This window comes from Antechinus flavipes, chromosome 5, assembly GCF_016432865.1.
Source record: "Antechinus flavipes isolate AdamAnt ecotype Samford, QLD, Australia chromosome 5, AdamAnt_v2, whole genome shotgun sequence".
In the NCBI taxonomy this organism is placed as follows: Eukaryota; Metazoa; Chordata; class Mammalia; order Dasyuromorphia; family Dasyuridae; genus Antechinus; species Antechinus flavipes.
In genome coordinates this window covers 248200243-248218093 of record NC_067402.1, presented here as the reverse complement: position 1 = coordinate 248218093, position 17851 = coordinate 248200243, and the positions used below count along the sequence as shown (strand labels likewise).

The window sequence follows — 17851 nt, the reverse complement described above, 5'->3', positions numbered from 1 at the left end:
CTCCTTGATCAGATAATTCTGAAATTTAGCCACACTATCCCTTGGAGTTTTCATTTTGAGGTCTCTTTCAAGAGGTGATTGGTGGATTCTTTCAATAGCTATTTTATCTGCTTGTTTTGGAACATTCAGCAGTTTTTCTTGAATCTTGATTAAAGCATCTTGATGATGATGTTCTAGGTTATTCTAGATGTAGTTTTCAGGTAGTCCAATAATTCTTAGATTGTCTCTCCTGGATCTATTTTTCCAGGTCATTTGTTTTTCTGATGAGTTATTTTATATTTTCTTCTTTTTTTTTCCTTCTGTTTTTTTTTTGTTTTGTTTTGTTTTGTTTTGTTTTGTTTCATTGATTCTTGATGTCTGATTAAGTCACATGTTTTCATTTGTTCAATTCTAATTTTTAGTGAATTATTTTCGTTAGCTTTTTCATCTCTTTTTGCATTTGGCCAATTGAACTTTTAAATGAGCTGTTTTGTTCACTGAATTGTTTGTTTGTTTGTTTTTTTCCATTTCACCAAATCTATTTTTAAGCAGTTTTCTTCAGATAATTTCTATTTCCTTTTCCAACTTTCCTGCAAAGCTGTCATTTCCTTTCCTTATTTTTCTTTTATCTCTCTTTTAAGATCCTTGTTAAATTCTCCTAAGAGAGCCTTTTGCTTTGGAGACCAACTCATGTCACCCTTTGAAGCTTCATCTGGAGATGTTTTACTTTTAGTGTTCTCAGTGTTTGAGGCCTATTCTTTCCTTTCTCCATAATAGCTATCTATGGCGAGAGCTTTTTTTTGCTTTTTTGTTCATTTTTAAAGATTGAGGTCTGTCCTTATGGGAGTAGGGGAGATTGCTTCAAGTTTCCTCTCAGCAGATAGCATTTCATGCTGCCCTATGGCCAGTGCCAACCTCCTTCTTCTATTGGGTAGATATCCTCAAGTCCTGCTTATGCTGGAGTTCAGGGGCTCACTTTTTGCCTTCTGCAGTTATATTGAAGGACTCACAGCTATTCTGCTGATCCTCTGGCTTTTGAACCAGGACAGAGTAGCCAATGCTGCTTTATTTTGGCTAAGAGCTTCCCAGCAGATTCCCCCAGCACACAGAAATCTCTCTGTCCTGGGTCCCTGAGGTACACCTGGGCTTGGTTGCCTCCCTCTGCCTGATTAAGATAGACCTTTCCTGAAGTTCTTCCAAAATATCTTCTGCTGGAGATTTGTTACACTCTAAATATTTGTGTTTTCTGACACTCCAAAACACATTCAGAGGATTGATCTGGTGTTGATCTGCAGCAAGCCAGAGAAGAACTCATACAAATACCTGTCTCTTCTCTGCCATCTTGGTTCTGCCCCCATCCAAAAATTTATAACTGTTCAACAGACATTTGTTTTAACAACTGGTATCTTTGAAATTATTTGCTCCAAGAATTCAAAATAGATTATTTAACACTTATTCACTTGCCCACATGAATATGTAAGCACTTAAAACATGTCTGCTATCATTTTTAACATTTTGAAAATATCTAAAGGGTATATTGCTTCAACCTGAATTCTGTCCTGAATCTCTTCTGGCCATGTGATGAAGACTTTTGGCAAACAATGGGCTTTTCTGTGTTATATCTTGCTTGACATTTATGATCAGATAACTGCTGGACAAAGTTATCTGTCATATCTTCCAGGGGATTATATCCCTGGATATATAGCTGGAGAATAAAATATATAGCTGGAGAATAAAAGCTCTGAAAGTCTAGTTGTATTCTACTAGGATGGAAATGGATCTTCAAGAATGCCTCTGATATGTTTACAGATAATTCTCATAAAATTTGAATGGAGATAGAAAAGTGAGCATCATAGACTAGTAGCTATTGGTGTTTTGTCACTAACTTTCCCCCAAGTTCTGGGATGTTGTCCATGCATTTGCCATCTGATTTCAGATGCTTTCAGAAATTTTGTGAATTGCCTTTAATGCTTTTCCAAGTGTAGCTCTCCAAACTGAATTGTGTCTGTGTATATTTGTCTCATTTAGCAGTTTTTCCTATTTTGTTCTGTTTGGTATAATTTCTGTTGCTCTTGTTTCATCATTTTAGTCATGTCTGACTATTCATGAGCTCATTTGCAATTTTCTTGACAAAAACACTGGAATGGTTTGCTTTTTCCTTCTCCAATTCATTTTATAGATGAGGAAACGAAGGCAATTCAGTGACTTGCCTAGGGTCGCACAAGCTACTTTATATCTGAGGCTGGATTTGAATTCACAAAGATAGATTTTACTAAATCCAGGCATGGTATTCTATTAACTGTTCTATTTAGCTACCTCAGCTATAATTTCTACCTTCCCTATAAACACATAGGATCATATATTTAGAACTAGAAGTAAACTCAAAAGTGATCTAGTTCATTCCCATTCTAAATGAGGCCTAGGGAGGTAGCTTTTTCCCATAGTTACACAAGTTGCACAAATGTTAGAAGCAGGCTTAGACTCAGATTATCTGACTCTAAAACTAAAGCTCACAACCCAGAATTCTGATATTATAGTCTAAGCATTTGCAATTTTCTTGACAAAAACACTGGAATGGTTTGCTTTTTCCTTCTCCAATTCATTTTATAGATGAGAAAACGAAGGCAATTCAGTGACTTGCCTAGGGTCGCACAAGCTACTCTATATCTGAGGCTAGATTTGAATTCACAAAGATAGATTTTCCTTTCTGAAGGATTTCTGAAACTTAATGATGATCATAAAAAAAAATCTTTGTATTATTTTCCCATTTTTCTTCATTTTGCTATCTTTCTTCCATTTTATCTATAAATGCCCTCATGATGGTTTTGCTCAACTGAGTGGCTCACTAAGCTTTACATATTCTGGTTTTATTCTCCACTGCTTTTCTCTCTTTCATGAATGAACTACTCATAATTTTTAAGCTTGCCAGTCCTCAGCATCCTCCCCATGCCATCAGGATAATGGTACCCAACTTTAGAAGGTTATAGAATCTTATTGAAAAGATAATATAATCTCTATGAGGATTTGCCCTAAACCTCCATATTGGGGTGACATGGGCTAGGAAGAAAGCAAAAGAAAATTTATATTATCCAGATCACAGCATGTAGTTTAAATAGACAATTACAATATAGTGATATTTGTCTTATAGTTTATGGCTTCCACATTGTGGTGGTTGTTACTTACTTTTCATTCTCAAAGAGGACCAATACCATCAAGAAGATGATGTCATTCATGCAAGTGAAATGGATTTAAATGAGGAAGCTCTGTGCAAAGTCAGCCACCTCACTTCCTCCTCCAGAGCCATCTGGGTCCAGTGGCCAGATATAGATCAGGATGACTGTAAATGACCTGGACACAGTGAGAGACTTTGTTCTTTTTAAGCTAAGGTCTTTAAAAGGTCTCAGTTTGAGGTGATACCCATTCAGTGATTAAGATTAGGTAAGAAAGGAGGCAAAGAATAGTCTCTTTTATCTAATCATAATCTCTCTGTTTGTCACTTTACTTCTCAATCTTAGACTAGGTAAAATAGGATATTCTCTGCTTCATTTTTTACCTAGCCTTAATAACAGAATGGACATTCATTGCCCCAAACTGAGACTAGTTAAAGAACTTAGATTAAAAAGGACCAAGATCTCCCACTGCATCCAGAACTATCTCCAGTCATCCTGATCTTCCTCTTGTCACTGGACCCTCAGGGTTTCTAGCCAAAACAGAAAGAGCTGCTATTTACAGTCTCTCTGAGCCAACTAGGACATAAAAGATGATCAAGTGTAGCTTAGGATAGGACATATTCTTAGTCAATGAATGAGAGCCACAGTGATTTGGGTTTAAGATATGCTCCTAGTCCTTAAACTCCAAGGAGGTTCCAGTAATCAGAATTTACATTGCTTTGGGCCTCTGCCCATTTGTAGGTAAGGGTATGATACCCTATGTACAAAAAAGAAAGGAAAGGGAAAGAAGAAAGGAAAGGGAAGGGAAAGGGAAAAAGAAAAATTGACAAGTATTTGGGCCTGGAATTAAGCTAGAGGAGGAGAAAAAGCTAGATTGCCTTTGGGAATGGCAATGCTCTTTTAATAACTTTAACCTTCTCCAATTAAAAAAGTCTGATTTTTGAAGATATACTACTATTCTACCACTGTTGTTGCAGGGCCAGAAGTAAAAAAAAAAAAAATCCTCTGAAAAATTTAAAATGAATATCACTCAGAGTCAGTGTGGCAGTCCCCAGACAACAGACCTAGAATCCAGGAATACCCAGGTTCACCTCCAACCTCTGACACATATTTCTTGTCTGACTTTGAGCAAGTTTTTTTTTTTAATTCATTTAGTATTATATTTTCCCCTTAGTCGTAACTAAAAACAATTTTTAATATTTGTTGTTAAAACTTTGAGTTCCAAATCTTCTCCTTTCCTCTCTCCCTACATATAACCTCACGGGAAAAGCAAGCAATTTGTTATGTTATTCATGTGTACATGTATTCATGTAAAAACATTTCCATATTAATCATGTTGTAAAAGAAAATATAAGCAAAAAAAATCCTTCAAGAAAGTTTTTACAAGTATGCTTCAATCTGTATTCAAACACAATCAGTTCTTTTTCTGGCAATAGATGGCATTTTTTTGTCAAAAGTTCTTCAAAGTTGTCTTGGATTGTTGTATTGCTGAAGATATCTAAGTAATTCAGAGTTGATCATCTTACAATATTGCTGTAACTTTGTATACAATATAGATTTTGCTTTCTGTCAAATTATGTAAGTCTTTCTGGGTTCTTTTTTAGGGGTGGTTTTGTGTGTGTGTGTGTGTGTGTGTGTGTGTGTTTGAGAACATCCTATTCATTATTTCTTATAGCACAATAGTATTCTATCATTATCACATTAACCTGACTGGTTCCACAATACATCAATCGTTTTCTTTTGTTTTGTTTTGGCTGCTTGCATTATTTTCTCCTTGACCTGGGAGCTCTGGAATTAGCTATAGTATTCCTGGAAGTTTGGGGCAAGTTTTGATGACAATAAATTGTAAAGAAGATACTGACTAGCAAAGGTAAAGAGAGTTCCCTATAGTAATGAAATCACAGGCAACTCCAGACCCTATTCTTATCCCCTTTCACTCAGGGGATAAAAAAAATAAGAAACATAGAAAAATAATATTTTGAATGATAAAGGATGTTATCGGGGGATAGCCATTGACTAAAGTAAAAGATAACTGACAAATAGTCTCTATACTCTAACAATATCCTTATGACATATGGAGAAAATAAGGAAATCTTCCATTACATTGTATCAGTATGGACTAGAATCCATAGGCATTGCTGGAGAAAAGACCTCATCTTTGAAATTTTTTGTCTATTTGAGTTCCTTAGAATACTTAAAAGATTTTTTTTTAAAGAAATGATGCTTTCACCTTTCTTGTGAGGGAGAAACTTATAACTACAGTCATTAAATTTGCCAAGAAATTGAATGGGCCCATGTGAAATGTGGTCCATTTCTCCTCAATGAAGATCTTTGAATTTAAATGAGGAGAAATTATAGATATGAAAAAGAAGATTCATGTTCAGATATGCATTCAACCAGATGGCTTCTAAAAACTTTTCTCCCACCTCCCCCCCACACAGACACCTTCTGATCTGAAGTCCCCAATTTTTCCTTTTTTTCACAGCAGATTTCTTTCACAATTCCTTCTTGTTCTTAGAAACTATTTTTATGGCTTCTACAATACTCCCTAAAAATACAATAAAGCAAGAAAATACATAACATTTTTTGTGACAAAATGAGAGTCATAAGAATCATGTCAAAAGAGAAGATCTGAGAACAGCAATAAAAACAAATCACTAAATTATACGAAAACCAAAAGCAACCATTTAAAACCAAACCATCTCTTGTTAATCTCCTGATTCTAATTAAATTTGTTTTGATAATTTGCATCTTTGTCCATTGCCATCTCATTTTTTGACTGTGAAACATTTTTGACTGTGGCTCTACTACTTAGGGTTTGCTATACCTAATGTTTTGTGAGAATATCAATTCTTATTCAAATGAAAAATATTCTATTTTGAATTTTGTGGAAGTTTTAGGCAAAAAGTTCATTCCTATTATCATCACCTAGATGAAAGAAGGTAAGATCTCAGTTAAGAAGTCATTTCACAGCCTTAGAGGAAAATAGAAAGAATGGCACTTAGTAAAAGTCAAATAAATCTGCCATTGGGAGAACTAGAAGAATTGAAATTATGGAAATATATTCTGTAGATAAAAACATGTCACAAAATGGAGTTGCAATTAAGTTGGTGTCCTAATGAGTCTTAATTCTTACTTAAACCAAAAGATAAAAATCATTTTGTAACAAAAATACAATGTAAATTGGCTTCCAAGTGGCTTGAGTGGATTATAAAAATAAAAAATTCAAGATAAAGGCAATTATATCTTCCAAAGCAGGGAAAAGAGAAAGAAAGGCAGAGACAGAGAGAAAGAGGCACAGAGAGATGGACAGAGAGAGAGACAAAGATACACACACAGAGAACATCAAACTTAAGTCTTTGAGTTTTTAATTTTTTTAATTTCATTTTTTTCATTTTCATTTATTTCATTCATTAAGAAAACTGTTTTCCAAAATGATGTGCTCTGAGAGAAAATAGAGAGACAAGAGTCTCTTTTTTAAGTCAATGTACCAGTAATGATTATCTCTAATCCAAATTACAACATTGAAAGCCCACTGGCAAACAATCTAAATGGCACAGGAATATATATTGGAAAAGGTACAGATTAATTAGCAAGATAACCTACTGGTAAAATCAGTCATGCATCAAGTTAATTGTATTACAGAATTAGTATGGGGTACAAATTTATGTCAATAAACCGAAAAATAAGAAACTTACTTTGGAAGAAACAGTTTTAAGGTGAAGTACTTTACTGATCATAGATAACATTAAAGATAAATGTCAAAGAAGTAAATGAGAAAAAAAATAATATGTGAGATCACTAGTACAGGAAAACTTCAGATAAGAAACAACTTCCTCTGCACCAATGCTGATTGGTAACTTCTGCATGTTACAATTTTAGAATGTTGCCTATGGACACTGAGAATTTAAATGGCTTGCCATAGACAGTTTGAGTCAGTTTTCTAATCTCTACCTCATGCTTTCTCTTATAAATAAAATAAATTATTGGGTTTTTGGGAGGCAGTTGGGGTTAAGTGACTTGCCTAGGATCACAAAACTATTAAGTATCTGATGACAAATTTAACTCCCGTCCTCTTGACTCTAGGATTCTATTGTATTCACTGTTCCACCTTGATACTTCTAAGATTACTTTATTTTTTAAATTGTCTTCCCCCACAACCCATCTTAGTTTATAATGCAATTTTTAATACCCATCCCTAAAAATTAGTAAAACTAAGATCACAATTGAAGTGTAGAATTTTCTCAAAAATAGAAGAAGGGAGCAGTCAACACAGAAAATGATTTGAGGTTCATTCCACCTTTGTGGCTCCATAATTCTATTACAATTCTACAAATTGGGGTGTATAATTAATATTATGGTGGTAGCTATGTGGCATAGAGCACTGGGTTTAGAATCAGGAAGATCCTGAGTTCAAATCCACCTCAGACACTTACTAGATACATGAGTCTGAGCAAGTCACTTAATCCTCTTTGACTCAGTTTCCTCATTTACAAAATGAGCTGGAGAAAGAAATGGCAAACCATTCTATTATCTCTGATAAGAAAATTCCCCAAAATAGGAGCACAAAAAGTTGGATATGGCTGAAATTACTGAACAACAACAACAAAATAACGTTAACACAATGTTCATTTAAGAAATGTTTGGATATAAACTATATAGTTGACACAGACCCTGGATTTTGCAAAGGATACTCTTGGAAAAAGTGGCTATCTATAAATACTATAACTTAATATAAATTAACACAGAGGAAAATAATAGTGTTCATCAGGTAGGATTACCACTTCCCTGGACACTGATCTAAACCTATTCTACTACGCTTCTGGTACAATCATGTAGGAGTGAATCAGAAGAGTTCATAGAACTTTCTGATAATACATAGACTGGCCATATTCAAATAAATCTTTAGCAAAAATTCAATGAGAACAATTGGATTTGGGGGCCAACAGAAATGAGAGAAAATAGTGACTTATAATGAGAAAGAGAATTCGAGAAGATGTTAAGGTGTCCAATATTAGAGTTAGTATTTAATGGCTGTGCATAAGTGGGCATTTTGGTTCGGTGAAAAGACCTGGGTTCAAATCTTTATAGCTACATATTAACCCTAAGTTGAGCTGGATCTGCCCTGATAATATCACAGTCACCAAAATACCCCATGTTATTCCCTTAAAACATTATTCCAATGTCACTTCTTTGGAATACAGCTGCCAGAGATTTTAATCCTTTGGTCTTCAACTTAAAAGATCATTTTATTCAGGGAGTATCTTTTTGACATATGATGGTTATTGAATTCTTTATGTCTCATTTTCTGATATTAGTAACCTACTTCAAAGAGGTGTGTGAAGACTAAAGCTTGAAAGGTGCTTTGAAGATAGAAATAGCTATAATTACTTTTCAATGCACATATTATTAAACAGAAATGGATAAAGAAATCGATCTCTAAAACATCAGAAAAAATATTCAATAAATGCAGAGAGTTACTGTTAAAAAACAAAAGGCTATCTAATCCTGCTTTGTCAGCAAGATGATTCTTTTAGTAATGTTTATAATTCAGATAATTCAGGGTTATATAATTCAGTATTTTATCTAAATATATTAAATCAAATAATTGAATTAAATGAAATGAAAATATCCCTTAAGCAAATTATCCTTCATATTTCAAAATGTAAAAAGGTATATTTTATATACATGTTACATATTTATCTTTTTATATATATCTTTACATATGTATGTATGTATATATACACATGCATATGTATGTATACTTGTACATACCCTCAGTAGGGGACCTCTCATTTAATGAGAAGCTGTGCAGTACAGTGAATAAAATATGTAAGCTAGGACTTTTCCTTCTTTCTCAAAGAAGACCAATGGCATCAAAACGATGATGTCTTAAATTGCAAATGAATTGGATTTTAGGAAGGCAGAATTGTAAAGTTTTCATCCTCACTCTTCAGTCATAAGTCAAGAAGACCAGGATTTAAGACCTGTTTCTGATGCATCCTGGCTATGTGACTTTGGACAAACCAATGAACCCCCAGAGTCCTAGACAACTCTCAAATGCCACAGTAATGCAGGTAAAGAGCTTTGCAAACCTTAAAGCACTATATCAATTCTCATTGATGTTTCCATTCTTTATCTTACATCATTCTTCTCTGTCATGAAATAAGGATAGTCTTCCTGACTCCAAGCTCAGAACTTTATCCACTTTGCCACCCATTTGTCCCTCCTTGACTGTTCAATATGTATAATAATAGCACCTACTTCCAGGGTGGTAGTGAACATCAGATGAGATAATACTTGTAAAGAGCTTGACCACAATGGCTAGTCTATAGTAGGCACTTAACAATTTCTTTCTGTCCTTGATTCCTTTTTTCTTTCCCCCTTTCTTCCTTTGCCCCCTTCCTTCTTTCTCCCCTTCCCTCCTTCCTTCCTTTCTTCCCTCCTTTCCTTCTCAACTTCCTTCCTTCCCTTCTTTACTTACCCTCTCCTTCCTTCCTTCCTTCCCTTTCTTTTTAGTCTCTTGCCCTTCCTTCCTTTCCTCTCTCTTCCCTCCTTCCTTCCCTCCCTCTCTCTCTCCTTCCTTCCTTCCCTCCTCCCCTTCTTTCCTATCTGTTGATGATTTGCTTTGGGATCCAGTTTTATTTAGTGCTATGAATGTTCCCATAGTTTAAGAATGATATTAATAAGCAGAAAATGATCCAAAGAAGGATAATCAGGATGATGACAGATTTTGAGATCTTGTCACATAAGGATCAATCAAAGGAATGGGCAAGCTTATCCTGGAGAAGAAAAGACTCAGGAGGGGGATTTGATAGCTTTCATTAAGCATTTGGAGGGCAATCACATTAAAGACAGCTTAGACTTGTTATCTTTAGCACCAGCAGCAATGGATAGAAGTTATATAGATGCAAACTACCCCACAATTAGGACTATACCTAAGTGGAACAGAGTGCCTCTAGAAGCTGTGAGATAACTTACAATTATCAAAATCTATGATTCAATGATGAAATCCGATGATAAAATCATCACTCTGACTCTCTTTCCCCTCAGTATCCAAAATCAGCCCAAATACCAGTATTTGGTATGCCAAAATACTACTATTAAGGGTTTCTTTTTGTTAAAGAGAAGGCCTTCCATTGCCCTCATTAACTTTCAATTCTTATTGAAATGATAGCATATTAAGGAATAATATTATATGAAGCAACCCCCCAAACCAGTTTGATATCCATACTATGTTCTTCTATTTTAAAACTATCTCCTGGATTGTCGATCCTAAAAACATTCAGATTATTTTAACTCTACCAAAAGAGGTACTCAAGCTTCTCAGAGCATAACATTCTCACTGATTCAGATCTAGGCTTTGAATGTGACCTGCCCCAGTATCCTCAGTTCACCTTGTCAAAGAGTACTGCTTCCCTAGGGCTGCCCCAGGGTCCTGTTGACGGATGGCTCTAATTGCAGTCGGTGCTGTAAACAAGGCCGCCACTCCATGCTCAGAGAGCACGCGGAAGTAAGCCCCAGCATCTGGTGTTCCCACAGGCTTTCCCTGTAATGAGATTAATTAAAAATATCACTGGATAAAAATATCTCATATTTTCTTGACAGTTCAAGACTTGTACACTTAACATTAAAATGGTGATAAAAATAGTTTTCAATAAATCTGGATTCGTTCTGTATTTATTTGTTTAAAAGATTCCATGCTTTAAAAAAAAGATTCCACGATTTTCCTAACAGTTTATGTAATATAAATACCTATAATCTGTCTATCTTGCAGGACTATTGTGATGAAAGTACTTTGTGAAGCTTTTAAAATATTATAGAAATATAAAATATTTAAAGGTGGGCTTGAAAACTGTCATACTCCATTTTAGCTCTGATGCCTTAGCTGAGTAAGAACATATCTTAATCAGTCCCAAAATCTTAGATTGTGTTGCAAAGTCTGTGAAAGCTATTGGATAAAGTTCAATAAGATTTAAGAGATTTTGTTACACACTCTTATTCCTGTCTATAAGGACTGAATTAGCTGGAATGAAGAAATTTTCCAGACTTTTGAGCATGTGGCTTTCTTGCATATCATAAGAAAAAAAGAAAAAAAAAGAAAAAAAGGAGGACTCAGTTCTTTCAAAAAAGACAAATATCCAGGAAGGTCTTTACCTTTAGAAGAATCTCAGAATAGAAAACTCAGCTGAGGAAAGTTCTAAGAAAAAGTCAGCTTTTACTCCAGTTTTCCCTTCTAGTATCTGTATATTCACAGACAGTATATTATAAACCAGTTGAAATAAATTGAATTCTGGCTCAACCACATCTCTAGAGAGATATAGAAACATATGATTAGCAATCTAAGGTCTGTCTTAAGTGTGTTATCATCTTATATAGTTATATATAAGAGACTCAGATCCCTTATTTGTATGTGTATGAAACAGGAGGTCTTAGAAAACTATGATGATTCTTTGATATTTGTATTGTTTTTCTTAACCCAGCACTGACTTTATTTGTTTTAAATAAGTTGTTCTAAAAGCTAAAAAAAATATGTTTAAGCAAAAAGCCCAACCTTTGCTTAAATATTAGTAATTTTTCCTAATTGGGGCTCAGCAATTGTAACTGAACTCATAACAGTTTTCCAAAAATATTAGAGGCAATGCTCAAGAGTGGACAGATAGCTGGCTTGAGAAATAAAATGATAGGATTGAAATCCAGCTTTTGACAGCCTTGCTAATGTGATCCTCTCAGAGCTCAGGAAATACTGTAACAAGGTAAGTTAAGAGACAGTTGCAAATCTGTAGTAATAAAGACATTTTCCATATCAGGAATCTCTTGTACCAATGAAATCAGATCACTTCCTCCTGCCTGCCCTCCCCCCCCAAAAAAAGTGAGAAGAGGTGAACACACACACACACACACACACACACACACACACACACACTTCAATTCATTTTCAAACTCCCTAAACAAGAGGCATCTAAAAGAACCTTTTTAAATTTATCATAACAAAAATAAAAGTAATCATTTTTTAACAAAACAGAAAATTGTCATATTTCAAAGAACATTTCCCATCCATCCACCCACTCACAATCAAAATTAACTACATCAATATTCTTTTTTTCCATTTGCCAAGAACCCATGCCAATCACTTTCCAGGGGGCACTGAATAAGAAATTTGATTGCTGAGAATTTTCATGTAAACACTTTTGCCTTGGCAACAGTGAGAAATGGTTTTAATCTCCTGGCACAAATCATGTAATGGAAAAGTAAAAAATTGGAAGTCCAGGTGTTCTGTGTACAAGTTGACCAGCATAACATTTTCAGGTAAAAATTCATATGCAAAGGAAATCATGTGTTATATTTTTTAATAATGGACAAGAGACCATAAGAGAAACAACATGATGGAGAGAGAAAGCAAAGGACCAGATTGAGAGTCAAGGAAATCTGGTTTTACTTCCTGCCTCTGACAGCTAAATATAAGCTTAAGCAAATCACTGAATTCCAGAAAGTCCCCATACAATTCTCCAGGATTTCAAGTTACAAGGGGATTACTACTCTGTGTTAATGAAGGAAGTTTCTACATCAAGGTTTCCTTGTCCATAGAGATGTGATTACTCCCTTTTCCCCCACCCTCAACAAACTGATCAAACTAACAAAGAATTACTCTAAAAAGCTAGACCTATCTATCTATTTATATCTATATATCAAAAATTATTTGGAGAAAAAAGTTCAAAAATATAATGGGGGAGGAGAGAAAAGGAAAGGGGACTAGCAATATTATGTCTCAAATTGTACTACAAAGCTGTAATCATCACGACATTAAATAATGGGTAAGAAAAATGGAAGAGATTAGACACATAATATTTAGAAGCAAATGAGCAAAGGAGCTTAGTGTATGATAAATTCAGAGATCCCAGTTATTGGGACAAGAAACTGTTAAAAAAAACTGGAAAAAGTGTGGCAGATAACAGGCATAGAACAATGTCTCACATTGTCTATCAAGATAAGCTCAAAATAAATATATGATGTAGACATAAAGAGTAATAACATAAGCAAATAAATGGACCAAAGAAGTTACCTGTCAAATCTATGTAGCAGAAAAGTTCATGACCAAGCAACATATAACAATGTTCAGAGGAAGTAAAAATGAATAATTTGGATTACATAAAATTTGAAAAGTTTTTGCACAAAATCAATAGAGTTAAAATTAGAATATAGAAAACTAAAAGGAAATTATTTGCAGCAACTTTCTCAGATAAAGATCTCATTTCTAAAATATAAAAGACATTGATGCAAAATTTTAAGAATTATTACTCAATTGACAAATAGTCAAAGAACATGAATAAAAATTTTCAGAAGAAATCAAAGCTACCAATAATCATATTTTTAAAATTGTGCTAAATCACCAGTAATTAGAGAAATGCAAATTAAAAACTAAAATGAAGAACTACTTCACAATCCATAAGATTGGCTATGATGACTAAAATGAAAATGATAAATGCTAGAGGGGAAGTGGAAAAACAGGTACGCTTTTGTGAACTAGTCCAACTATTACAGAAAGCAATTTGAAATTATACCTTCTATGTTATCAAAGCATCTATATTCATTGAACCTACAATAACTGCTAGGGCTATGTCCAAAGAGTTTAAAAATGAGGAAAAGGATCCAAATGTACAAAATTTTCATAACAACTTATTTTGGGGTGCAAAGAAGTGGAAACTAAGAAGAATGACTGAATAAATTATGGTATATGAATATGACTAAATAATATTGTGATATAAGTAAGAAGGAAGGGAATGATTTCAGAAAAACCTGGGAAGATTTTAATGAACTTATCTCTAATTAACTGAATGATTCATCACAATACCAAAGATCTAATGCGAAAGGATGCGATACACTTTCAAACAGAGAATTTTTTTTATTGCACTGTTATGGAATTGATTGTTTTATTCTATAACTTAAAGATATTCTTTTAGAAATGGGTGATTTTAGAATATAATATAAAACACATTTTCTATTTTTTTCTCCTTGGTCTTTACTTTTTTTTGTGGACATGGTTAATGCAGAAATTTGTCTTATATGACAGTACAAATTGGTAATAATAGGTTTTGTTTTTCTTATCTTCTTCAACAGATAGGGCAAGGGAAAGAGAATAGAATTGGAAAAAAATAGAATAAAAAAACTATATGACTAAAAATACATACCTTCTCCCCAAAATAAGCTAGAAAAATATTTTAGTTGAAATATCCAAATAATAATACTATTCAGATTCCATGTTATGATGCCTGCTTTGGAAAAGCTTAAGCTGATATTTAGTTTTGTATAATGTTGATTTTTTTTTCATCTAGACATCATTTCTTCAGTATAGAAAACTGTCAGGAAAGGAAGCTTACTCCACCAATCAAAATAGGTAACTATACTGCAATTTTTATTCTTAAAGTATTTCTTAGGGCACTGAAATATTAAATTATTGTTCCTATTCATATAATTACTTGAAATCAATTTATATTCCCTTTTCAATGGAGGTAGACATTCAAAAATAATTAGTTCTGAAAATATTCTAACTACCAAATTTATTTTGGTCTCAACCATCCCTGCCAAAGCAATTTCCCCAGTATGTCTAGATATTCTTATCCCTGTTACTCTTTCCCAAGATTAAGCTAAATCAATTGCAAGCATCTTTTTGACAGTAAAAAGTTTTGTTTTAAAATAATGATTTCATGAAAATCATATGGAAATGAAAGGGAAAGGAGAAGTTGGATATATAGCTAAATCACAGATCTGGAATTGGAAGAGATCTTTAGAGGTAATTGTGAAAACACTAAGTTCCTTGCTCAAAACAGTAAATATAAAAACCAGAATTCAAACACAGATTCTCTAACCCCAACATGAGCCCTCTTTATCCTTCACTGTGCAAGCTCATTCTCCATTTTAAGCAAGTAGACCAATGTTTTCCTTCCAGCTCCACTTCCAACAGTAAGTTGATTTATTATCTTTTCTTTGAAATAATTGCCCTCATCACTTAAATATATGCTCAATTTTCTTATCTTCTCAAATGAGAAAGTAAGAATAGAGTATCCTGAAGGTCTCTTCTAGAAACTTCTAGATATAAATGTTGTAACCCTAGTTATACATACTTATGAATCATAAAAATAAAATATAAAAATCTTTTAAAAATAAAAATAAAATCTAAATAAATAAAATCATTTTTTTTGTTCTCCTCTCCTTTCTTTGCTCTTTTCTTTCCTTCTTTGCTTCCCACCTTCCATCTACTAATAAATCAATTAAACAAGGACATAAATTGGGTAAAAAGAAGTCTTTTTTAAAAGATATTTTATTTTCTTCAATTATGTGTTAAAACAATTTTAAACATTTTTTTAAAAAAAGTTCTGAGCATACATGAACTGATGCTAAGTAAAATGAGCAGAACCAGGAGATCATTATACACTTCAACAATACTACCATATTGTTGGAATCCTTACAAAGTGCTAACTTATTAGAGTTGATAGAGACAATAATTATCTGGGGAGGGGGTGAAGGGAAGGAGGGGAAAAGTTGAAAGAGAAGTTTTTGCAAGGGTCAATGCTGAAAAATTACTCATGCATATGTTTTGTATATAAAAAGCTATAATAAAAAAAGTTCTGAATACCAAAGTTTATTCTTCCGTCCCTCCCTGAGACAGTGATCAATCGGATATATTCAAATAAGTCTCTAAGGAATTTTAGAGGTCTGAATTGCTTCAAAGTACCAGATGAAATCAAATGTTACAGAAAGTAAAAAGAATTAGACACACTTCTGGACCTTTACATATCAGAAAAGAAATTTAAGCAGAAAGGCAGTTAAGTTCCTAGAACATCTAGAAAAGACAGACCACTTGTACTTATATTAGGGGGCAGCAAGAATTGGTAAGAGAAGTGACCTTAAGGAGATTCCAGCCACATCCAATGATCAGAGAATAACCTTGTACAGAAAGTCAATTCTTCAAACTTTGAGCTTCCCATTTGTACCAGTAGTTTTGTTCTCAGAAACAGTATGTAATGGCATTATCTGTAACAGTGATTTCTCAATGAAGACAATCTAAACATATTGAGGAAAGAAAATTTCAGGACTCCATAAGAGTCCTGCTTTTAAGCAGCCCACCAGAGAGCTATATTTAAGGAGAAACTCAAGAGGACTTTAAGAAGCAAGAAAAGGGCCTCCAGAATTTAGAAATTGTGAATTTTTCCTTTGGCCCCATGTGGTTTCTAAATTTGAGTTCGTTCTACCATAGACTTTATCTGAAAGGAGAAAGTTAGTCTCTGGTTTGGGGCTCACTATTTTTACTATACTGCCTCAGCTAATTAACTCAGGCTAGTTATTTGATAATCAGTGGAGAATTCATTGGATAGGACTTTCTAAGCAATAGTATTTGAAAATATCATTCCTTCAGCATGGCATCCTGGGGGTTCCCTGAGGGGCACAGTAGATGGTGGATTTTCTGATGAGCCACCTCTGAGTAGCTGAGCAAGAGTTGGGGAAATAGACCAAAGGAAATGCAACAATACTATAATTCTTTATCTTTCTTCTCTTATTTTTAATTTTTCCCTTGTGTATTCTGTTTGTCTATATACACACATATACAGATAGATATAAATAGATATGTATATGTGTGTGTAACATTTTATTTATCATAGCTAATCCCAAGCAATGTAGTTACACCGAATTATTTATGTCAACCGATTGTTTCCATAAATCAAAACCATATTTCTCTTCCTTCTCATCTAAGTCAATAGACTGACATAAAACATAAAACCAGCAATTACAATAAGACCCCCAAGTACTTATTTTTTAACTTCTGAATTTGCTAATCTTGAATGAATAACTTTCATTATCTTTCAATCATCTCCTTTAAGTTTAAAGAAGTTTTTAAAAATTTCATATCTCATACATTCTAGGGCTTGCAACCTCTCTTTTGATATTTGGAAGTATTTGACTGTGATTTGGAAGATTCAAATATCCCATATAAAACTCATTTGGCTAAGTGTAAATCAAATTAGCCAAATAAATTGAGATAATATTTTAAGGGGAGTTTGATTTCCTGTGCACAAAAGTATTAAGCAAACTTTTTCTGTTGAGTCATGTGATTCTGGGAGCAAGGATAACATCCACATTTATAAGATAACAGTCCTGGTATTTATAAAAGAATGGTATCCCACAAGGCTGTGTACATAAGAGAGGTGAGTTAGTATTTGTTGGCCTTTTAAAAAGCTTTTAAAAATATTAATTCAATATTAAAGTTAATATTTATCCAGAAGCTTCTACTAAGATGGAAAGGCTTTGATTATGGCTTTCTTTCTGTTCTTCAAAGACAAGTCTTGGTTAAATATACAAACCTTTATGACGAGCAGATTAGCAATTACTTTGTGAATTATATGACCATTACCACCAAGTTAACAGATAAAAACCAAAAATGGCCCTTAATCCTTTCTATCTAGTTAACCCATCAGTACAAATAACTTGGGGAACTACCTTAGATGGATAATAATCTGGGCTCAGGATTGGACAGAGAGAGGATAGTGAACTGGAATGCACTTGGAAAAATGTGGTTCTTCTAGTGATCACAAGCTGCTTCATCATTTAAAAAAATCCAATTTTTAAAATGTCAATATTCTCTTTCCAATTTAATTTGGTTTTTCAAAATTATTAAATGCCTATCATCTCTTTCTCCTTCTGCTCCA

The 17851-nt window shown here is 33.7% G+C and overlaps 1 protein-coding gene across 4 annotated transcripts in view; it reads right to left on the bottom strand.

Moving 5' to 3' along the window:
* ACSS3 (acyl-CoA synthetase short chain family member 3) overlaps nucleotides 1–17851 on the bottom strand; it is a 302555-nt gene that overhangs the window by 108522 nt on the left and 176182 nt on the right. For all 4 annotated transcript variants that reach the window (XM_051962868.1, XM_051962869.1, XM_051962871.1 and 1 more), the window contains one exon: nucleotides 10547–10698. In XM_051962868.1, the coding sequence (XP_051818828.1) occupies nucleotides 10547–10698 (152 nt within the window). The remainder of the gene's footprint in view (nucleotides 1–10546; nucleotides 10699–17851) is intronic.